Genomic DNA, 24,958 nt, shown 5'->3' on the forward strand with positions numbered 1-24,958 from the left:
AAAAAAAAAAAGGATGCACTGTAAACAGAAGACAAAAGACTTACAGCAGGCATGCTGGGACAGCACGCTGGCTTGCCCGAGTCAGGGAAGGTTTCACAGATTTGCTCTGAAAATAAGCAGGAATTCTCCAGACAGAAAACAAAGAAGGAACATTCCAGGTTGTGGGCAAATGTGTTAGAACACTAAATGTTCAGGGAAATAAGGAAAGCAACAGTTGTATCTGTTTCCAGTAGCCATGTAACAGATAGTGAAAATCTCCTGACTTAACAACAGAAGTAATTCTCTCATATCTCTGGCTGATATGTATCAGTTTCTGATAGCTGCTATAACAAGTTAGCACAAATTTCCTGGTTTACAGCAACAGAAGTAATTCTCTCACATCTCTAACAGATATGTATCAGTTTCTGATAGCTGCTATAACAAGTTAGCACAAATCTCTTGGCTTACAGCAACAGAAGCAATTCTCCACATCTCTAGAGGAAAGATGTCTAAAATTAGTATGTTCAGCACAAATCAAGGTATCAATGGTTATTTCCCTTCTGAAACTTCAGAAGTTCATTCCTTGACTCTTGTAGCATCTAATTGATGTCAACATCTGTCATCTTCGGACTAATGTCCCGAGTTTTCAAGCCTAGCACTTTGGTATTGCCCTGAGTATATAAAAATTGACCTATGCCTCCCTTAGGTAAAGATACAGATGGCTCCAATGAAGGCCCATCCAGATAACACAGTGCAATCTCACCAGGTTCCTTGCAAATAGACTGTGTTTAGGCTGTAAGAATTGGGACCTGGCACTGAGGGATCCGTTTTTCAGCCTATCTCATGAGTCTAGAGGAGTCTGTGGAAGGCACGAAGCAGTGACAGGTAGGAAGACATCCTAAGGTATTGAGGTTATGCGTGAGATGAAACCTGCACTGGTTAAAGAGAAGTGTTTGTTAGGATCCTAAATTATGGAAAAATTGAAGGGTGTTGATTCGCAGTGTGGCGCTGTGATAGTCGTATGATACTTCCACAGCTGTTGGGAATATTATGTTCAGGTGTGTGACTTTTGTTTACGCTGCATTTGTTTAACTCTGTGAAGCTGTGTCACTGTGCCTGTCTAAAGCACCTGATGGTCCCAATAAAGAGATGCACAGACAATAGTAAGGCTATTGTGTATGTGTGTGCATGCTGCATCAACAGGAAATACTAAAGGCATTGTAGAAGGTAGAGATAAGCATCCCTTCAGATCTGCTAATATAGAATTGTCTGTTTCCCCCATCTGAGAGACTGATAGATGATCAGACAGGTAAATATGGAATACAAAAGAGGAAATTTAACACATATACATACAAACATGGAAACATCCATTTACAATTGTCTTGTCTTTGACTATGAATAGGCTGAAGATATGAATGAGCTAATACTAGCAACTACAGCCCTCACAAATAATAACACATTTTAAGAAAGTCCTTCTAAAATGTTCACATTGTTCGTGTGTGTCAACCTGGCCACTGATGAGCTACAGCCAGCTAGACCATAGTTCATCAGCTCCTTTTCCTTAGACAGTGTGTACACCAATTTAGAAGTTTATCTTATTAAAATCATCCCATAGAAAACGGTGGTTGGTGTTCTATTTGTCTGATTATATACACTGAGGGAACTCATCAATGCTGAAGAGAGCCACCAAATCCCAAAAGACTTCAAAGGAGAAAAAGATCTTATAGGAATCTTTCTAGGGGGACTTTCTGTGAAATTATATATATATATATATATATATATATGAAATCTTATATATATAAGATTATATATAATCTTATAATATAATATATATTATATATATATATATATATATATATAATCTTAGCTACTGGTCCTTAGAAATTTATTTATTTTTATCCCACGACTGCCTAAACTGCACCGCTTTTTTTCCAAAAACGACATGGCATAACCACAGTAATTTAGGGCTGCCGAGAGAGATTATCACTTCTCTGAGAGTACAGTGGGGGACATTCAATAAACCTTGAAAGGGGGAAACACCAGGCGAAGCCTGGAGAACAAGAAAACTACAGGGAGGCTGCAGATCCTGAGGGTTTGACAAGCAGGTGCTTCTGTGACCATCGCATTGCTATTCATAGATGTGTGTTCTGGGCCAAAGAAGCCCGCTTTGGGAAACAATGCCTCAGTCATTAGCCCCAGGAGACATCAATCACAGCCTCCAAGACACAGTTAGCTCGGGAGGGAATTCAAAACTTAACTGGGTCAAAAATTGCTTCTAAGCAGGTTTCCCCCTAATCTAATCGAAGCTAAAACTTGAGAGAAGCCAAAGGAATTCTATGTTCCTTCAAACTCTGGTCTCTACCTACATCTTGGAACATATTTTAATCATTTTTATTTTTCAAGTACAAGGCTTTTGGTCCAATGTAATGCGGTTATGGATTGCTTTTTGTAGGACATTCGAACGCGTGCCTACAGTCTCACATTGCTTCTACCTGGATCTTCTTTCCTTTATTCTTTGGCTTGGGTCCTACTTAGCTCCCGGGAACTTGATGTACCCAAGCCAGAAAGTAGACATAATTATCTCTTCAATAATCCTGCCATTTCTACAGTGGGTAGGAATGATGAGGAACCCTCCCTCCTGTTACCTTTGAGTCCCCTGGGGGCACCAGAAATGTAAACATCACTTATGCCGCTTCTTAAGATTTTAATTACCATTTAATTGACATGTTAATTATCTTATACAAAAAGCTAGCAGTGTCTGGGCTTTGTTAAAAAAGCAAGATGTTTTTTCAGGGTAAGACAAATGGAATCTAAGTTCTAAGTCTGGCCCTGGGCGGAGACCTGACATTCTTAACAACCCCAGACAGTACATACTTTTGTCGTCTGCAGTGACAAAACTAGCTGTTTTTAACCAGGAGAACCTGGGTCTGGTTCCTAGCACCCACATGGCGACACACAACGAGCTATCCCTCCAATTCCAGAGGACCTTGGCACCCGCCTCTGGTCTCCACAGGCCCTACATGTGTGTACGTGGTACCGTTACATGCAGGCAAAACACTTAATTTTTAAAAAAAAACAGAAAAAGAAATTTAAGAATAGAGTTAATGCACTGGGTCACGAGTCCTCCCCTCCCCCACCACGACAATTCACCTGAAGGCCTGCTAAGTCTACCCTTTTAAGGGGTCATGGATTTACCAGCGTTTTGGCCGTGCAGTGCCACTGCGCCTGCCAGCTCTTCTGAGCCCTAATTCAGACAAGTCAGAACTCTAAACCACCAAGTCCAGATTCAGAAAAAACTTTGCCTTTACCTTCTTCCTACGGGTAAGAAGCCTTTCCGACGCTGGCCAAAGTCTAACCGTGCTTGCTCAACCACTCCGGACTTCTCGCTTTTCTCTGAAGCTGCCCCGCCCACCCGTGGCGCACCCATGGCGCAGTTTGCCAGGCTCCAGTACAAATGTCCATTTTGAACATGCGTAGAGCTTACTGATCAACCCACTGGACGTTCTGCAGACTTCCTTGTTTATACCATTAAAACCACTGGGTCTACTGGACGCTTCTGTGACAAGTCAAGACAGCAGCCGCTGGGGAGCTTGGGCCAGAGCGACTAGGTTTCAGACTCCTGCACCTCATTTAGAACATACACAGATATACTGCAATGACGTATTTATCAGATTATTTTAAATACCAGTTTAAAAAAAAAATAGTGATTTTATGAAGACATTAGAAACAGAATCCTCTACGAGGTCCCACAAGAGAGTACTGGATTCCTAAGGAAGACTGGTGTGGCCAGAGGATGGTGGGATGAGACTAAGATGTATCCCAAGAACTTATTATTTAAAACCAGACTAATGAGGGACTGATTTTTGATTTTCAAACCACACCACTGTTCCTTAAATTTTCATACACGAGAAGTTCTCATTCAATTTTTTTGGCTATCTAAACTAACTATATAGCACTATACAGTTTTATATATATTATACTATATTATTCATGATTTAGCACTCAGGAGGCTTAGAGAAGATGATCAGAAAAAAGTCAATTAAAAGATACCAGCAGTATTTAGTTGGATTGGGGGCGTGTGTTCTGAACAACTTTCCTTAAGCCCAAAATAAATTCATAAAATCTATGGGTTTGACTAAAACAAAAGCGGGGTGTAAATGAGCCAAGTTCTTAAATTTGATAGCTGTCACTTCAATAAAGGAATAATGTGCTCTGACACGGCTTTCTATTTGCTTCATTCTATGACAGAAAAGTGGCCAATGGCTTCTTTAGTAACAACCCTTTCCCCCTTACACAGAGCCCATCACCTACTGGGCACAATTCTAAGCACTTCCTATAATGTCTCCCTAACAACTTCATGAAGTCATACGTCGCTGCAGCCTTACTACCAATGCTAACCGCTCCCACGTCAGAGACTCGTCTTCATACTAATCTTCTGGGTCCCACGGAAGACACGCTCAGTAAAGAGTGCCCGTTACCTCCTCACTAAGCAGAATTCCCTCGTAGATGTCCCCAGCTCTTTTTAAATGCTCTCTTTTCTTTCGCAGACAGCATGTCTACGGCATCACTCCGATTGGCTGTCTGCTGTGTATGTCAAACTAAAAGGCGCACTGCGGGGACCATGTCCATACTTTTCAGCATGCTTCTGCCGTGGCTCATTTTCTTCTTCCCATCATAAGCTGGGAGCAACACTCTCAGGCATAGCAGAATTCACAAAGTGAAAGTGTGTGTGTGTGTGTGTGTGTGTGTGTGTGTGTGTGTGTGTGTGTATGTGTGTGTGTGTGTTATTGCTGATGTATGTGTGTAAGAGACGTTGCATGGGCACATGCATACACGTGTGCAGGCCAGTGGTGCACTTCCATTATTTCCATCAACCTTATTTTTTAAGACAGAGTAAATCAAGACATAATTTGTCTCCCTTTCACAGCACTTTAATGGTAACAGTGCAGTCAATGAAAAGTAACATACGTAAGTACATAGGTTTTTGCTTTTTTTTTTTTTAAAGAAAGCTAGCATGAGCGGAGCATGTTCACAAAGATGAACATTTAGTAATGTTTCTGGACCTGTGGGTGGGTCAGAACCCCACTGGGGTCAAATGACCTTTTCATCAGGGGTCACCTAAGACCACTGGAAAACACGGATATTTATATTATGATTTGTAACAGCAGTAAGATTACATTTATGAAGTAGGAATGAAAACAATTTTATAGTTGGGGGGATCACCACAACATGCAAAACTGCATTAAAGGGTCGCAGCATTAAGAAGGTTGTAAGCCAGTGGATAGAGAGATCTTAAGCATCATTGACAGTGGAGAGTAAGGGAAGATATAGGAATTGAGTCTGGTGAGCATAAGAAAGGCAACAGACTGATATTGTTACATAATAGAACCCTTAAAACTGTGGCTTACATGGCAGCTAAGTCCTAGGAGATTCATCCAACAACAACAACAACAACAAAAAGAAACCCTTCTTGTGGGAGGTGGATACTTGGCTCTATGATCTAGCCTATGCCATGACAGGCAGCCTCTTACTCAGCCCTGAGAGGAATGGTTGAAACTGGAGCATTTATGATCACAACTAAAGTAAACTAAATTCTTTCTAGGAGGTATTTGATTGCCTTTGTAATATGGACTATATGGTGATATATTTCCTTCTATAGCAACATGAGATGATCTGACTCGAGGTGGAGGAGCTTCACTGAGAAGTTAAATAAGTCTTAGGGATTTCCTAGCTACAGCATGTTGCTAAAACACAAAACAAGCTATGAATAAATTACAAACTTAATTATCAAAAGCACAACCTATACCTAAACACCGTATCCAGCATACTTTAGGTAGCCATCCGTCTACCTGTTGCGATGAAAAATGGCACAGCAAAGACGTGTAAGGTTTTGTAATTTTCCTTCCACATTCAAGTGACAGTGACAAACGGCTCAGGTTCCCGCCTTGTATTCCCATCATGACTACACGTTTGAAAAATCGATACATCACTTGTAGCCGAGAATTCCAAATGCAGCCTACAACCATTGCATTTTCCTCTACCTTACCACTTACTTTCATTATTCTCACCCATTCTTTCCCTCTCTCTTCACTTATTCTCTCTTATTAGCTGGATGCCATCCTCCTGTGACCATACCTATTTCTCACCTCAACTTAACTCAAACTTAGTGAGGTGTAATTCTTTTGAAGTTTTTCTACTAGAATTCACAGTAAGCCATCAGTGTTATTGATCTTAGCCCTTCTGACAGGTGTAAGGGTCTTTGGTGTGCATTTGTATTTGCGTGTTCCTGATGACAAAGGATGCTGAACAATTCTTTAAGTGTATTTCAGTCATTGGAGATTCTTCTGTTGAGAATTCTCCATTTAGCTCTGGAGTCCATTTTTAAATTGGATTATTTGGTATTTTGATGCCTAGTTCCTTGAGTTCTTTATATATTTTGGAGATCAGCTCTCTGGCAGACGTGGTCAGTGAAGATATTTTCCCATTCTGTAGGCTGCCATTTTGTCTCATTTATTGTGTCCTTTGCCTTACAGAAGCTTTTCAGTTTTAGAAGTCCCATTTATTGTTAATCTCAGTGTCTGTACTACTGGTGCTATATTCAGGAAGTGGTCTCCTGGGCCAAGGCATTCAAGGCTACTTTCCAATTTCTCTTATATCAGGCTCAGCATAACTGAATTTATGTTGAGGTCTTTGAACCACTTGGACTTGAGTTTATGTTGGAGAGGATATGGAGTAAGGGGAACACTCCTACCTTGCTGATTCAAATGCAAACTTGTACAGCTGCTTTGGAAATCAATATGGCAGTTTCTCAGAAAATTGGGAATCAATCTACTTTAAGACCCAGCTATACCAATCTTGGGCATATGCCCAAAGGATGTTCAATCATACCATAAGGAGACTTGCTCATCTATGTTCATAGCAGCATTATTCAAAATATCCAGAGCATGGAAACAACCTAGAGGCCCCTCAACTGAAGAACAGATAAGGAAAATGTAGTACATTTATTTATAGAATGGAATATTGCCTGCATTGGAACCTAGGCCCTCTGCATGTGTGTGACAGTTCTGCAGCTTGATCTGTTTGTAAGGCTCCAAGCAGTGAGGTCAGAACCTGTTCCTGGTGCTCAACTAGCTTCGGGAAACCTGTTCCCCATGCTGGGTTACCTTGCCCAGTCTTGATGCAGGGGGACAAGCTCATTCCTGCCTCAACTTGATGTGCCATGCTTTGTGCAACCCATGGGAGGGCTGCCCCTTTCTGAATGGAGAGGAGGAGAAGTAGATGGGGAGGGGGAAATAGGAGCTGAGGAGAAGGGACAGGAGGAGAGGAGGGAGGGGAAACTGTGGTTTGTATGTAAAATAAATGAAAAATGCTAATTAAATACAAGAAAACAAAGAGCCCCTAATAAGCCAATCTCCTCACTATGAGGTTCTAGATTGGCATGCCTCCAGCCTGCTGTAGAACCATCCTGGGAATCTGAGGTTGGGCAAGGAGCAAGAAAATGAAGAGGTGGATGGGAGAAGAACAGAGACAGGTCTTGGTCAGTCCTGTATTACAGAACCATGCAGAGGGAACATCGCCCTCCTGAGGTCCAGCTGCATGCAGGAAATAAAGCAGAGAGGAAGGGTGACAGCATCCATCCTGTTCCTGTTGCTTCTCCCTTTCAGAAAAAGCTACAGTTCAGCCATTGCCAAGGCATAACATAATACGAGTTGTAACTCTCTTTCCTTGAGTGAGCCTTGTCTTGGTTACTGTTCATTTCGGCTGGATTTTGATATCTTGGAGCCTGGTAAGTAAAACCAAAATTTAGCTTGGACACAAAACCAAACAGAAAACAACAACAACAAACAAAAAACAAACAAACAACAACAACAGAAAAGAAACAAACCAGGATTCCTTGGAGTTGATGTAGTTTTAATTTTGCTGCCATGGTGAATGTAAAATAGACACAGTATGGAAAATAGTTGTCAGCAAAAGCAGAACTAACATAATAACATTCTCTCGTTCACTGCACGCCACATTGAGATGCTATGTGCTTTCTACTTGGTTGGTGTCATGTATCAGTGCTTTTAGTAATCAGTGACTTTTACAGTTGCATGATGGGGTAGTAAGTGCAAAAGAGAGACAAACTAAACACATACCTTGGCTATAACAAGGGCCAGTGTTCCTGGGCTAGGCAAACCCACACTGTCAAAAATCATTTGATATCTGCCAGTTTATGTAATCCTCTCCAAACAGTGGCATTGGAATTATTCTTATTTTACAGGAAAGAAAACTGGTTCAGAGAAAGCAAATGCATTACTGGAAATTGGCAAAGTGAGAAGCAGAGAGCCTCCTTCCTAGGGTGATACGGAAGAACCATCTTGGGATTCAACACATGCAGTCTAAAAGCATAACACCTGTGAGGCACAAGGCCACACAAGCTGCAGATAAAGGCATTTCTCAAAAATATGAAGAGCCCATAATCTAAAAATATGAACCAAACAGAATGGCTTCCGAAGGAGAGGTAACCACACATGTCAAAAGCCCCTTGGTTGCTAAGACAAATGAAACCATCTCTGGCTGGGGAAGATAAAGTTGGACTTTCAGAAGGAAGCAGCGTTTGAGTTAAACCTGTTAACCCGGGCAGCTGTGCAGCAGATGTGGCTCACCAACATTTGGAAGAAGGTGCCATCTCACAGACCAGAGGCCACACATCCCATTCATTGAGAAGATAGTGTCTAAGTATAGGGTAATTCTACAGTGACCTTCCTGCAGGCTTTACTTCATGAGAAGGGAACAATTGAAGCACCTAAAATGTATCTGTGAAATCCTGCAATCACGCTTTCAACTTAGGGGTGTGGGAGTTAGTACTCGGAATCTTGTCCAGATCCCTACTAGAAATGTTCTATTGCGATTCTGTGCACTAGAGTTGACCTTTACCAGGAGTCGGACACATGTGGACACTATGTTAAGTGCGTAGTACATAGAGCACGTCATTTATTCCTCATGCCACTTACTCTAGGATGTAAGTACTACTGTAAGTCCCTTGAGCCATATGAGTGGCCAGGCCCCTCCCCTGAGGGACCTCTAACTGCCAGGTTCCACCCACAGAATACTCTGCCCGTGCTGCTGGACCCTGCCCCACCCTACACAGTAAAAAGTCCAATCTCTGGACATGAAAGCACACCAATCTCCACCCTGGAAAGTTCCACCCTCTTCCCAAGAAATTCTGTATGAGCCCTGTGTCCTATTCAATTTGCCACCGTTTCTCTCCCAATGAGAGACAGCCACCCTCCTGGCTTTCTCCCTCCCAATAAATCTCCTGTGTGAGGTTTTTTGGGTGGTGTGATGTTGGGGAATATTATTTTAAGGTGTGTGACTTTTGTTTACGCTGCATTTGTTCAACTCTGTGAAGCTGGGTTACTGTGCCTGTCTAAAACACCTGATGGTCCTAATAAAGAGATGAACGGCCAACAGCGAAGAAGGAGCAAGGATAGGTGGGGCTGGCAGGCAGAGAGAATAAACAGAAGAAATCTGGAAGGAGAAAGAAAGAGGAGCAAGAGAACAAACAAGGAGAGGACATCAGGGCCCAGCCACCCAGCTACAGGGCAAGCCAAATAGAGAGAAGCAAAAAAGCATACAGAAATAGAGAAAGATAAAAGCCCAGAGGCAAAAGTTATTCAGAATAATTTAAGAAAAGCTAGCATGAAACAAACCAAGCTAAGGCCAAGCATTCTTAATTAAGAATAAGTGTCTGTGTGTGATTTTTTTTGAGAGCTGGATGGTGGGGCTCTCAAAAAAGCCAAAAGAAAAAAGCTTCACACAACAGCGTGACTTTGTGGCATTCCTTGGCTCCCAGCTGCCAGGATACCTTTCCGTCGGCGCTGTAGTGCTTACAGCTGCCATTCTTCCAGATTTACAAATGAGGACATGAAGACTTAAAGCGACTGATGTCTGGGATCCTACAGTCTATACTGGGGAAAGCTGGGAGTTTGGGGGATATGCTTTTGTTTCAGGACATAGTGAATAAGATGGGGTGACTTCTTAAAAGGTGGATTGGTTTACACTTTCAAAGAGAGCAAAATAATAACAGCAACATAACTACTGGTTATTGAGGTCTTATTATGGGCCTGACCTTACTATATGTGATTCAAGTGCATTCTCTTTCATGTCAACTCTTCAAATAGGTATAAAGTTTCTCTTTTGAAGATAACTAAAAAGTAATAGACAGGTTATATGACTGAAAAAAAGTTACAAAGCTAAGGTCAAACCCTAGATTTTCCTAACTTCTTTCATTATTCTGTATTACTCCCCATTTCTTTAAGATGTAAGGGTCCTTCTGCAGTTCAGGAAGCCAAGTCAGATCTTAAAATGAGAACAGAAACCAGGCGCGGTGAACTCCTGTCAGCCCCGCTCTCTGGAAGACTTCAAAGCCTGAGATGGCTGCATAGAAAGGCTATGTCTCCTAAAACCAAAGGACAGGATGGAGCAGCAGATGTTCAACACCTGGGAAAGGAAACAGCCACAGTGCAGATCAGGTGAGAGCTATCTATGTGATTTAAACAGCGCGGAGCTGAAGAGGTGGCTCGAAGGTAGGGGCACTTACTGCTCTGCTGAAGGCCAGGGTCCAGTTCCCAGCACCTACGATGGCTCACAACCACCTGCAACTCCAACTCCAGGAGAGCTGATGTCCTCTTCTGGCTTGCACCCGCAATGCACACACATTTGCACAGCCACACATAAACACACATAACTATAGATAGCATAATATTATATACGTCTGTATTCCCTTTGGAGGATGAAACAGAAGGCAAAGGGGAGGCTGATGGCCAAAAGCGGTTTACAAGTCCAAATAGATAAAGACCACTGGGTTCACAACCTATGGAGAGTCCTCTAGTGCCCAGCCCTATGCTCCGTCCCTTCCTGTTTAATAAAGGTTGGTACATGTCCACACCTAAGAAGTTTCGTAAACCTGTTTCCCATCTGTAGAAGTTTGGGGGTCCATATTCTTTATTCCTTTCTGCCCTCTGCCTCTCCCTTGGATCCTAGCTCCAAGTATTTCCACCATTACAACATTCTCAAAAGCTGTGTAGGTCTCCATACACCACACGCATTTCCCGATGGCCTCCGGGTTACGCTGAGATACCTGAGGAGAGCTACAGCGATAGTTCTAATCTCTTCAAAGAGCTGTGAGTTTAAAAGCCTCCGTGTTGTTTTTCTAATCTTACCGAGGCAGCAGAAGAAAATTATCTAGGCAGACCTTTGGCCTTCTCTCCGTCATATCCTTTCTTGACAGTGAATCTCTAAATATTAGCATGTTTTCAAGTCTGGAGAGCTTAAGCATATCCTAGTCATAAACGCCGAGTTCCTTTTTAGTTAAAAGCTTAGCTCTTATCTCTTGCATTCACTGTGGGCAGAGAGAAGAAAGCGGACCATACCTTCACCACTCTCTAGCATCCTACCCAGCTAATGAGCCAAGTTCATATTTACCTGTCACCTGTAAAACACTGTCCTCCCATGCGTGTGGTTACAGCATCGCAAGTATCTCTCTCCCTTCTGTTTCTGACGATGCACCTTTCATTACTTCTGAGAACTTACACTAGCACTCAACATTTGCATGTCTAGCAACATCCTGTCGGCAGGGATTCATATCTTCTATAAGGTACATCTCCCCTAAAACTTTCCCCACTTTCTTCTGAATGCTAACCTGTAAAGCCTTTAATAGCCATGCTTCTACAAGCATTCTCCTTAGAGCAGTTTGGGTTTTGGAAATACGGACTTTTCTGCACTACATTGCTTTTTGAGTCCTAACCCGCAGAATGTTCGATACTTAACTATTTCTGCTCCAGAGAACCTAGGCTTGAGTGTGCTCCTGCAATTCTTCTAGGACTTTATCTTGTGTTCAATCTCAAAACCATTCATGTTGGGAAGGGGGCATTTTTATAATCACACACTTAGTAGATTAACAAAAAAATGCTAATGTGCTCTCTTGACGGTTCTCAAAATCAAAACTCTAATAGTTCTCAGAGAACTGGCTTCAAGGGGTTGGCAGGGTTAATTCATTCGAGACGACCTACTAGGTAACCCACTTCCTGCTTCCCTGGTGTCTAGAGGTTATCTTTACTTCGTCAACGACTGCATCATTCTGACTTCTCCCAGCATCATCTCTTCTTTGTCTTTGGTCCTTCTGCCTTCATCTATGAAGACCACCGTGAGTACACTCAACCGCAATTCAAGATCCTTAATCTTCTACAAATGCCTTTGCCACATAAGAGACATAGCATGCATCTTGTGACGGGAAGGAAAGTGACGTCTTTGGTAAAAATTATTCTACAACAGCCATGTTAATTAGTGGGCACATGTTAAAATATTCAACTCACACAATCAAGTCACATTCATCTAGGTACTACGGCCGGATCCTACCCATTGTATAGAAGTAACATCCGGTCATTCCCACCTGTTAATTATTGATTCTATTAAAAAATTTCTGTAAAAGGAGTTCGGAAACAGAACAGGATTCTATTATTATATTACCAAGCTACACAATCTCCAAGGCTATTGCTTGACTGGTACCTTGACGCTCGATTGTTATTCAGAAGGCCTCATCATATTAAAGTTTCATTTCAGGAGGTTTGAAAGTCAAACTACCATGGTGAATCTGTAACTATTCTGAAATGCTATCTAAAGGGCCATCTCAATTTTCAGGATGTAAAACACATAAAACTCAAAGAAGTTAATGATGGAGCCAACCACACAAATTCTAAAGGAGAGGAGAGCATCATTTTGAGACTGTCTAGTTACTAGTCACATGAAACTCTGCTCCGAGTGCGAGAGAGGCTGCCTCTGCCTACACGTGAGCTGGCTCTTACTCTGGAGCCGGTACAAGCAGATGTTTATACAGTAATCTGAGTTTCACAAACACAGAGGTCAATGCTAGCAGGGTGGCCTTCTAACAGCTCTAGGGATGTCAGGAAACTTCATCAGATTCATAAAGATAGAGACACAGTGGTCAGGGCGCTGCGCGAGATGGTTATCAGGTTAAGCGAGAGAAGACATATGTATGGTCTTTGGTCAAATTCTTGGTTTATAAAATCTACACATGGATAGGGTCTACAAGTGATGTGCTTCTGTTTCCCTGCAGAGGAGAAAGCTAACTCAGTGCTCTTCCAAACCCTGAGATAAAGGTTCTCACATTTCTACACGATAGAAGTTATTCCAAGAGAATCAGGACTTCTATAATATTTTAAGACTATTAATTAGCCAACACCCAGTGCTATTGTCCAGTTATTCCTGTGTAAATAAAAGGAATATGATGTTTTAAGATGACAATTTATTAAGTATATAGTCATCCTGTTGTTTTGTTCATTATAAGGTAAATAACAGAATTCAAGAGGAAATTTGAATATGAGGACTTTGGAAAGCCCAAGAGGGATAACTGTTTCTATGTGAGTAAGCCCCACACTAAGTAGAAGAAAAGTAAGTACCCATATGATCAGAAATAACCATATATTTCAACAGGGAAGAAATCATGTTGTCTTCACCTGTAGAAGCAAAGTTGCAATGAAGATGGTTATTGACATGCATGGGATGTGCTCATGAATACTACCATGTCAACAGAAACATGACAGGTATTTAACTGATAATATCTACAATAGCGGGCAAAGTTCCTCACAATTTTTTTTAAAAAACCTGACAGTTGGTGAATTATGGAGGACAGATATGATATTCAACTCCATTTTCACTGTATAGTCAGGGCACAGGTGTCTAGATAAAAATCTTTAATATATTAGCAATTTGGTGGCAAGTCAAAACAGAAAATGTATATTGATTGTAAGAAAATGTATTGCTAATAATTACAGTTTTGCTTTTCCCAGTACTTTTTTAAATAAAATAGAAATTATCAAGATGAAAACACAAACCACACCACTGCGAGACAAACACCCCACCGAACATAAGTACACATCCAAGCACAGATGTGGGTGATTTTACGTAAATTCAATCATATTTATATTGCTAGTTTGAAATCTGTTTTTATTTTTAAAGAAAATTTGTCAATAAATAGGGAGCTGCCTAATCAATTCTATGACTACAGAGACTCGATAATGGACTGTTGCAAAGTTATTTATCCAACCTCCTGTTGAGAATACAAATCTTGGTTATCATGCTAATCTATGACTATTCCATTATAAACTCTGATGAAATTCTGGTACTCTGTCCACCTAATTCTCCAATTGTCTCTACGGTAAATGCCCGTGACTAAAGGTGTTGGATAAAAGAATATATATAGTATATATTTTATTCCAATAGAATATTTACACCTCATAGCTTACCTGACCCTCCTTTAAAGACATGTGAAGCTTGTACTAAGACATCCAGATAGATATACTGGGGTGAGTCTGTTAGGTGTTGAATGGGTGTTGAAGTGGGCCAGGCCACAGTAAACTGTATGACTGGATGCCAGAAGACAATGGACCGAGACAATGGAGGGGCCCCTGGGTGACAGAGTCACAGGTTGTATGACAAGCACAGGTCACAATTGACAGGGGGATAGAAACAGGACCTGGACAGTTCATTTAAGGAGGAAGTGGATACAAAGTGTCAGAGAGGAAGGAGTAGGAATGCCAGTGAAATTTGGGAATCAGAGTGCAGAGCTATCGGCAGCCAGTATTTTAGCTCCAATATTGGTTCTGCTATGTGACTACTTACATTTGCACAACAGCCCACAGCAGCCCTGCCATGAGCGTGTTTTATGCCTCTGCATAGAAATGCAACAGGAATGGAGGAATGTTCCCCTTACTCCACATCCTCTCCAGCATAAGCTATCATTGGTGATTTTGATCTTAGCCATTCTGACAGGCATAAGATGGAATCTCAGTGCTGTTTTGATTAGCATTTCCCTGATGACTAAGAATGCTGAAAATTTCCGTAAGTGTCTTTTGGTCATTTGAGATTTTTCTATTGAGAATTCTCTGTTTAGTTCTGTACCCCATTTTTAAAATTAGGTTATTTAGAATTTTGATGTCTAGTTTCTTGAGTTTTTTTAATATATATTTTGGAGATCAGTCCTATGTCTGATATGGAGTTGATGAAGATCTTTCCCCATTCAGTAGGCTGCCTTTTTGTCTTATTGACTGTGTCCTTTGCTTTACAGAAGATTCTCTGTACAGAAGTTTCAGGAGGTCCCATTTATTTATTGTTATTCTCAGTGGCTGTGCTACTGGGGTTATATTTAGGAAGTAGTCTCTTGTACCCATGAATTGAAGACTACTTCCCACTTTCTCTTCTACCAGGTTCAGTGTGGTCAGATTTATATTGAGGTCTTTAATCCATTTGGACTTGAGTTTTGTGCATGGTGATAGATATGGATCTATTTTCATTCTTCTACATGTTGACATCCAGTTATGCCAGCACCATTTGTTGAAGATATTTCCTTTTTTCCATTGTATAATTTTAGCTTCTTTGTCAAAAATCAGGTGTTCATAGGTGTGTGAATTAATATCTGGATCTTTGATTTGATTCCATTGGTCAACCTTTCTGTTTTTATACCAATATCGAGCTGTTTTCATTACTGTAGCTCTGTAATAGAGCTTGATGTGATGGATGGTGATGCCTCCAGAAGTTCCTTTATTATAGAGCATTGTTTTAGCTATCCTGGGTATTTTGTTTTTCCATATAAAGTTGATTTTTGTTCTTTCAAGGTCTGTGAAGAATGCAAACTTGTACAACCACTTTGGAAGTCAGTATGGTGGTTTCTTAGAAAATTGGGAATCAACCTACCTCAAAATCCAGCAATACCATTCTTGGGCATATACCCAAAAGATGCTCAGTCATACTACAAAGACATTCGTTCAGCTATATTCATAGCAACATTATTTGTAATAGCCAGTACCTGGAAACAACCTAGACACCCCTCAACTGAAGAATGGATAAAGAAAATGTGGCACATTTACACATTAGAGTACTACTCAGCGGTAAAAAACGATGACATCTTGAATTTTGCATACAAATGGATGGGACTAGAAAATACCATTCTGAGTGAGATAAGCCAGACCCAAAAAGATGAATATGGTGTGTATTCACTCATTAGTGGATACTAGCTATAAACAAAGGATATTGAGCCTATAGTTCACGATCCTAGAGAAGCAAAACAACAAGGTGAACCCTAAGAAAAACATGAATATATCTACCTGGAAAGGAGAAATAGACAAGATCACCTGACAAAATTGGGAACATAGGGGTGGGGGAAGAAGGGAGAGTGGAAGGAGAAGAAGAGGGGAAAAGGGAAGGGGTGAGGAGAACTTGAGGAAATGGGGTAGTCAAGATGGAGGAAGGTCAGAGATGAGAGCAAGAAAAGAGATATCTTGATCGAGGGAGCCACTATGGAGCTATCAAGAAACCTGGCTCGAAAGCATTTCCAAGGAATCCACAAGGATGACCCCAGCTAAGACCCTAAGCAATAGAGGAGAGAATGCCCACACTGGCCTGGCCCTGATCACTATCTTAAATATCAACAGAGAACCTTTATCCAGCAACTGAAGGAAACAGAAGCTGAAGCCCACATCGGAGCACCGAACTGAGCGCTCAAACTCCAGTCGAAGAGTGGGAGGACTGGGAATATAAGCAAAGAGGCCAAGACTATAATGAGTTCACCCACTAAAACAGTCTATCTGAGCTAATGGGAGCTCACTAACTCCAGCCAGACTGGGAAGGAACAAGCATAGGACCAAACTAGGCCCTCTGAATGTAGCTGACAGTTGCATGGCTGGGGCAGACTGAGCGACCACTGGCAGTGGAACCAGGATTTACCCCTACTGCTTGTACTGGCTTTTTTGGGAACCTATTCTCTTTGGACGGATACCTTGCTCAGCCTAAATATAATAAGGGCCTTGGACCTTCCCCAAAGCAATGTGCCTTACCCTCTCTGAGGAGTGGATAGGGGTGGGAGGTATTTGGAGAGAAAGGGATGAGGGGAGGGAGTGGGAACTTGGAATGGTATGTGTAATGAAAAAAGACAGTTTGTTCTCTTTAAAAAAAAATAAAAAGAAGAAACGCAACAGGAAGAGAACAGGGAGGAATTGCTATCTTCAAGCTCACGATGATGTTTTAGAGTGGCTTCATCCAGACCAGCGAGGAACAGTGACCCACACATACAGCCAAGCCTGAATGGTGGCTGTAGGCATGGCAGGCACTGCTCACACCAATTTCACACTCTCTAATGACATACTGCTAGCCAAACTGGCTGCTGTCTGTGAAGACTCGGTCAGATATGGCCCTGCCACGCTGGAAAGAGATAGGCATACAAACATCTTAGAACTAACCAAGCTGCTTCCCTCCAAGTCTGTACAGGTAAGATGCCATAAAAACAGCTCCAGTGAGGCTTGCTGCTCCTGGCCACCCTGTCTTAAACTGTGTCCTTCTTCAGATACATGGGAAAACCTTGTTTACGATCCTGAAGACTCCAGGGGAGCCGTACAGGCACTATGGCCCGGGATACCCTGAATACCCATGTTTGAGGAAGAAATCAAGAACCCAGCAGAAGTCTTTGTACAGAATAGAAAATGAGACCACGGTGCTTTGAGGAGAGCATTTAAGGGTCACGGAAAGCCTTGAATGCTGAGAACCCTACCCCTACTTCTAGAAAGGCATGATAAATGGAAAGGCCCAAGGTCAAACGAGCATCATTTGGAGACCATTAACTTTGTGAACATTGCTAGCACTTCAAAAGAGAAATGATATCTGTGAAATGCCTCGCACACCGTACACCGTGTTGGGGGGGGGGTAGGAATCACTGTGGTCAGCACTGTTGAGACACAGATTTGAATGTGGACATGTTTTCCAGAAAGGGCTTCTGTGGCTTCTACTTCACCGTCTGACTTATCTTACTGGTTTTATATAAAACCTCTGGAGGCAGCAAATCTCAGTGTTTCATAATAATCACCTGATGTTGTTTAGGGTTCTGAACCTTCATGAGTTTAGGGGGAATTTTGTTTGCAGAGGTGCTGGTCCAGTCACAAAGAACAGTTAAAACACTGCATGATTTGCTCACAGGCGTGGACTTGAAAGAGCCCATCGTTTAGCCTGTTCGGTCCATTTTTACTATTGGAGGAAGGAAAGAAGAAAACTAAATTCTGAAATATTAAGTAGGTTCAAAACCCGGACTTAAACTGAGATTTAGGCTTACGTTCTCATTTACAAGTTAAATTATTGCTTGAGCTTACAAACATTGTAGGATTAGATATACAGATAACATGGACACTAGGTGAGTCTACTTTCTATCCATGAAATTCATGCTTTGGAAGCTCGACTCTATGCTTTAAACATAAAATATATTTGATACATGTTTGTTAGATTCAATTAAATTAAGTAGTAGAAATATGAAGTACAAACTGTTCTGTACACTGAATATAGTCTTTACACATCTGGGCATGTAAAAAGTATAAAATGCCATGTTAATGGCACCAACCACAACGTAACCCATAGCAGAGTATAAGGAAACAGCTATTCATTAAGCTTGATACGTATATACTGACTTTAATGGTCCTCAAAATATGATATAAATATGAAAAAACAACTCCTAAATAAAATATTTTGTAGGTTGGATGCTTTTGTTTTAAAAGCTCCAAGGTTATATTATTGAGAAAGTATATCTAATCATAGGTTCCTTTGGGCAAAGTACCCAAAATGGAAAGACATTAAAGACTTTAATAGTTTTACAGTGAAAATTGTTTCAAGTGGCATGTTATTTCATTTCAATACATCTCATTTGATGCTTGGCGGTGCTCTAAAACGGTTCAAAGCAATCATACCGTCAGCTCCTTGCAGGTAGGGACCCTGCGCTTACTACAGGGTGAGCCCTGGCTAATCACTGAGTAAATGGTGATCAAGATCTCTGTGCATTCTCTATTTTCTAAGGCTGGCTTCCTGAATCTGTGTCTTTTTAGAGTTTATACCCCTCTGGTGATAAAACATTATCTCTTTCTTCTTCTGAGCAGAAATCCGGATGCTCCCTGCCACCTTAGAGTAAGTCACAAAGTTTCCTTAAAGTTCTGAAATAACACCCGTCCTCTTGCCTCTTCAAAAAGAAGCTAAGAAATACTGAATAAATTAAAGATAAATAGTTTTAAAATATTTAAAATATGTGATCTCTGGATGGCTAAATCATATGCTCAGAATATCCTGTGTTATGGCTTAAAGATGATGCCAGTTACAAACTATATAAAGTACACACAGGACCCGAGAGATGGCTTAGTGGGTGAAGTACCGCCATGGGAGCCTGGCAGCCTGAGTTCTATCCTGGAATCTAAATAAGGACAGAGAGGGAAGACTGAAGTTGTCCTTTAACCCCCACACATGCACAATGGCACATGCATCCACACCAACTGATAATAGAATAATTTGAAATAAGTGGTGTGTATTAGCTATAAAACTGTAAAATTCTTTCACATGTTTTTTGAAAGACATATATGTGTGTGTATGTATATATGTATATAGGCTTATTTATATGTATATATAGGCTTATTTATATGTATGTAAAGGCAAGCCTATGATAATTGTACCCAGACACACAATACACATTCTCAAGAACTTACATGAGAAGAGCATTAGTGAGAACCCCATTTCAGGTTTGTTAGATTAAATCCGATTTAAAAACTACTGTACCACAAGTAAATCCGTATATTTAATATTGAGGCAATTAAAGCCAAATGAGAATACTTTTCAAACTAGGTATAGCAATTATAAAATATAAAAGTTAAAAAGCAAACAATCAAATCAGGTAATAGTTTTAATATAATAACATGGGGTAATAGTATCAACACAAAGTCATGATGTTTACACAGTAGGAAAGCAGGAATAAGTAACCTCTGAAAGTAATCCCAAAACATAAGGATGAAATATAATAAGAGGAATATGTTATTGCTCCTAGGACAGTTTAGGAAAACTAGGTATTAACAAGCAAAATCCAATTTAGAATAGTATCTGTAATTGAAGTTAAAAATAATTCCAAAAGCAATCAATTAAAGGAAAAATAGCTTCAAAAGTTTAATGAATTTTATATTAAAAAGCTACACAATACACTTGTGCACATGCACGCAAATTAAGACAACAGAGAAGCTGACGATTAGGAATACTTCGTGATGAATGGAACTACTGAAATATTAGTATCTAGAACATCTAAGAAATTTATTGAAGCAATACCAGTCTTCACAGACAAATAGCCAAAGAAATATCCAACATTTAAAAATTGAAAATCAGGAAAAAGTTAGTACTAATACTTAAAAATTAGAAAATACTTAGAGCAATCATTAGTAAAGTGTTGGGTAACCAGATATAGTCATAGTATTAATGACTTGAGTGTCAGAGCGCATTGTAATGGCTCTGTCACTTTATTTTAGGAGTCCTACTTTTTAAGGTCTATAACCCAATTTAAAAAAAAACATACTTTTACAAAGACTTGAACTTTAATAAAAATGGGCAAGGGTGTTCATTATTATTAATCTGTTAATCAGGTTAGGATATTCATAAAACAAAAATGGGGGCTTTTTTTCTTACTCTTCACTCACGCAAACATGGGTATAGATTTTTATCCTGTGAAAGAAGACCTTAAGCGAAGACAGGTCTGCTGGCTCAGCACTATTCGGACTACAACAAGAACCTCACTGCTGTGATCCACAGAAACTGAACATCCAAGCACTGATTTTCCCTCTTGACAGAACCCACAGCCCATTATTTATTAATATCAGACATTACAAAAGTCCTATGGAGAAAGTTTTAAATACTATATATCAAGTTGAATAAATATTTAGCGTTCCACATCAATTCTTATTGGTATTTAGAAGGCTATGGCCAAACTCTGTGACATAACCATGAGAAAAACGATGGTTTCTAGACACAGGTGCAAAACATACAAATTATATTTGTGATATACATTTTTAGACAAAATGATTTTGTCTTTCCTAGACTACGTTTCTACTTATTTTCAACACAATTGATCTTCTTTTAGCATTATCTTCATCTGTATAAAGTTTATCTCATCTCATATAGAAATATTTCAGCTTCCAATTTCCTAACTCTATTATTTAATTTCGGAAAATTAGGGCCCATAATAAAATAAAGATGATTTAATAAATAACGAAATGTTTACAAATGTATAGTCAATATTTTAGTGCTCTGTCTCATTTTGACAGACATAGGATGTATTCATATTATTCCATAATGCTTCCATTGTGCTTAGAAATTATATATCATTACTGGTGCTTTTAAACAACCTAAAACAGCCTTCTCTAACCACAGCTTTACACCGCACCTTACTATTTGTTTAAAATATTGTTTTTTTAAATGGAATATGTATGAATCAGAAGCATTAAAATGTATAGGTAGGAAAAACTTTGAGTGCCACAAACAAAATTAAAAATCATAAAAAAATGTGAAAATTCTTTCCTATATGCTGCACTGACACACACAGTAAGCTAATCTAAGTACATTTCTGAAAGAAAAAGACGGAATCACAAAAAAAAATATTCTACCATCTTACATTTACCTTAATAGAAGCAAACCTTTACCTGTGCAAGCATGGGGAAGCCAAGGTTTCTACATCCGTTACAAGGAGTTAGTGCTTCCCAAAGTCCTGTGGGCCCACAAGTGTTTGGATCCTCCTCCTCTTCTTCCACTTCTCCTGGTGACAAATTTATTGTAGATGAAGTTCTCTGAAACCAAATTTATATATATTATACCAATATATTATATCAATGTTACTTATACGTCATAACATCAATCAAATCACAATTGACACGCTTGCATACCTTAGCAAGTCGGCTGCCTTCTAGGCTTAGTTATCAGACCTTGCCATCTTGCATTTTGGCCTTACTAGGCCAAAAATACACATAGTTCAGTTAAAGTTCAATAGTGAAGAAAGGTGGGTGAGAAAGACTTAAACGAATGAAGTTTGCGATGGGTAACAGGACATGGTAATGACCCAAGAAAATGTGTGAACAGCAATGAATGAGAAAAACCTTAGGGTGTGCTAAGAATCTAAGCTTGGTCATAGAATAAGGGGAAGTGTAGCAATGAAGCTAATATGAAATGGTTGAATGAAATAGGAATTATTGTAAGAAATCCTTTAAGGAGGGCACCCAAAGCAAGCCCCCCAAAGTATTTATGATGCATGGGATAGGAATAAATAATACTTTAAAATTTTACCAGTAGATTACATGCTGCCCGTACACACCCTCGCCATCTCCCAAATCCCACTAAAGTGACTGCAATGGGTTTATGCAACAATGAGACAAAGGCAACAAGATCGACAGAAGCCGATGAGCAGTGTGAAGAACACGTGTGGACAATGACAGGCGACTCGATTAGAGACAGGGGGGCATTAGCTAGGAAGGAGAACTTGAAAGAAAAGTGATTGCGGGGTCGAGTCGTTGGAGAGATTGACAGCTCGTGGAGCTGAGTGGATGGCTTGAAGCAGGATACAAACTCCGCGTCAGAAGGGCTACACCCCAAGCCCAACTTCTCAACAAGGGAACTGGGTTAACGTCTATCTCTTTGTAGTAAAGGAAGACCCACGGCTTACCAGAAGTGCCTCATAATCCACGATAGCTAGGCTTATATTTCCTAGGGAGAGGACAAGAGAATGCTTGGCTGTAGACACTAATTTTGCCAGGGTCTGAATATGGTTTATCAGCCCCAAACTCACGTTATAGTTCAATGCCCACTGTGCTGTATTAAGAGGGTTGAAATTTTATCCATACATGGAGTCTGGAGGTGGGGCCTTGGAAAGGTAAATAGACAAGGTCATTGGGGTAGAGTCCTCTGATTGAACACTGGAGGATTTGCCAGCAAAAAGACCATCACCAGATATGGCATCTCAACCTTACATCACCAAAAATGAGCCAATATATACCTCTCTTCTTTAAACATTATCTAGGCCATGTTACTGGGCAACTAGTGACAGAAAAGGGACTTAAAACCTTCCTGAGAAAGATTATCTGTGACAAACAATAAGGAAATGGTAAAGTCAGTGTTGTTATCAACACTGTGAACTGTCCAATCGTAAAACATTTCTTAATGTTTCAGCTACATATAAACAAGGGTTGTCGTCTATTTGAAGAAAGCTTCTAATAAAACAAACTGATTTTTAATTACATTTTCCTCAGGGGGATAGAAGTTATCCCTGAAACAAGAACAGAAGAATACCACTGAATTCATGCATTCGCAAATAAACACATATGTATAGACATACACATAAATACAAACACACACTGCAGAGAGAAGAACTGGAAAATCTGATGAAATTTCATAACAGATAGAACACAAAAAAATTAGAAATTAGGAAAACTAGGGGATTTTTTAAAAAGGCCCAAAACTTAACAATGTGAGTTTTATAATCATTAGAAAGAGAATATTAATAAGAAGATCAAAGAAATGACAGAAGAAACTTTTCAGGAATTAACTAAAAAGTCTATTACCAAAGACCCCACTGAATGCTCAATGAACTTGATTTTAAAAATATATACATACATACATATATATATACATATATATATAAATTAAAAAAATAACAAATGCTGGCTTGGACGTGAGGAAAAGGGAAGAGTTATTCACTGTTAGTGGGAATGTAAACTGAGGCAGCCACTGTGTAAGTCAGTGGGGGAGAGTCCTCACAAAGCTAGACCCAGATCTATGATAAGTTCTGGCTGACTGTTCCACTCTTGGCAATATACCCAAAGGAATCTATATCCTACTAGAGAAGTATTGGTTTAGCCATGTTCATTGCTGCTTTATTTACAATATTCAAGAAATGGAAACATCCTAGATGCCCATTGATAGATAAATGAACAATGTAACTGTTATATGTTTACATAATAGAATATCATTTAGACATTAAAATAAAATTATTAAATTTTCAAGTAAATGGATGGAGCTGGAAATATTCTGTCTGGGGAAAATAAAATCCAGAACCAGAAAAATGAATGTTACGTATTTTCTCTCATTTATAGATGATGGCATTGAATCTTTAAATATTTGTGCTTCATTTGAAATACACACAGAGGTCAGTAAGGGATCCTGGGGGAAGTTTTAAGGGAGGGGAAATAGAATGAGTGGCATAAAGGGGGAAAGATTAATAACAGAACAGAAAGGATTAAATGTGGTGTGGGGAGGGAAGGCAGGATAGAGAAGGGGACACTAGATGCTTTAATCCTAGTGATTAGCTTTCATAGTGCTATATGGTGCTATGCATACTACAAGAGAAGAAAATTAATCATCAGTTTTACCCATCTGTGAGCCCTGTGAGTTATAATAATAACCTGCTTGATGAGATACACCCACTGGTACAATATTGGCATGACAGTAATGGAAGTAACCAAACACTTTCTGATTGGTGTTTAAGATCTCATTCACAAGATGGATCTATACTTGGCATCATTATCAGAACTAGTAATCTGTGGATAGATAGTCCCTAGGGAAGAAACTATCATGCTTTTAGATGGACATAGTATTTAACTAACTCCTGGTGGCTTATTATTTTACCTGTTGATCTGTGCATCTCTCAGATCTCACCAGAGAAACTTCTTTCTGCAGTAGATGGTAACTAACACAGAGACCCACAAGTTATCACGATGAAGAGATTAGCACTGCACAGTGCTCAGCTCTACACGGTACCGATAACACGGGCCGTCGTCCCAAAGCTCAGGACCATGGGCGGTGAACGATGAACACAGAAATCACTTTCCAGACACAACAGGGCAGCTGCACATACCACTGCCATTGCGACAACACACGTCCTGCAGAAGCCCAAGTCAGACACAATCCCAGCATGCAGCAAGGAGGTCGGCACCAAGTCCTGCCCCAGCTGAAGAGCTACCTGCAATCAGCAGCTGCTGGGAAGGTTGTTTTCTTTAAGAGTGTGGTACCTGGTAGGGTGGCCACATCCTGCGCATGCCCACATCCAAGAGTATAAGAGTAGTAGAAACAGAACTCGTAGGTTTATTTTTGTTTT

General features: G+C 40.1%; 1 protein-coding gene across 14 annotated transcripts in view; it reads right to left on the reverse strand.

Annotated features, from left to right (window-relative positions):
* The window catches only part of Anks1b (ankyrin repeat and sterile alpha motif domain containing 1B), a 953,532-nt gene that overhangs the window by 693,965 nt on the left and 234,609 nt on the right, over positions 1–24,958 (reverse strand). For 11 of the 14 annotated variants that reach the window (XR_014999730.2, XR_014999729.2, XM_087901961.1 and 8 more), the window contains exon 9: positions 21,519–21,662. The exons of the other annotated variants lie outside the window; for them this stretch is intronic. Coding sequence is in view for 9 of the 11 variants with exons in the window: in XM_087901961.1 (XP_087758087.1) it covers positions 21,519–21,662 (144 nt within the window). In the remaining 2 variants the exon portion in view is untranslated. The remainder of the gene's footprint in view (positions 1–21,518; positions 21,663–24,958) is intronic. 14 annotated transcript variants of the gene reach the window in all.

The sequence above is a fragment of the Myodes glareolus genome, chromosome 26 (assembly GCF_982192425.1).
Source record: "Myodes glareolus chromosome 26, mMyoGla1.1, whole genome shotgun sequence".
NCBI lineage: Eukaryota > Metazoa > Chordata > Mammalia > Rodentia > Cricetidae > Myodes > Myodes glareolus.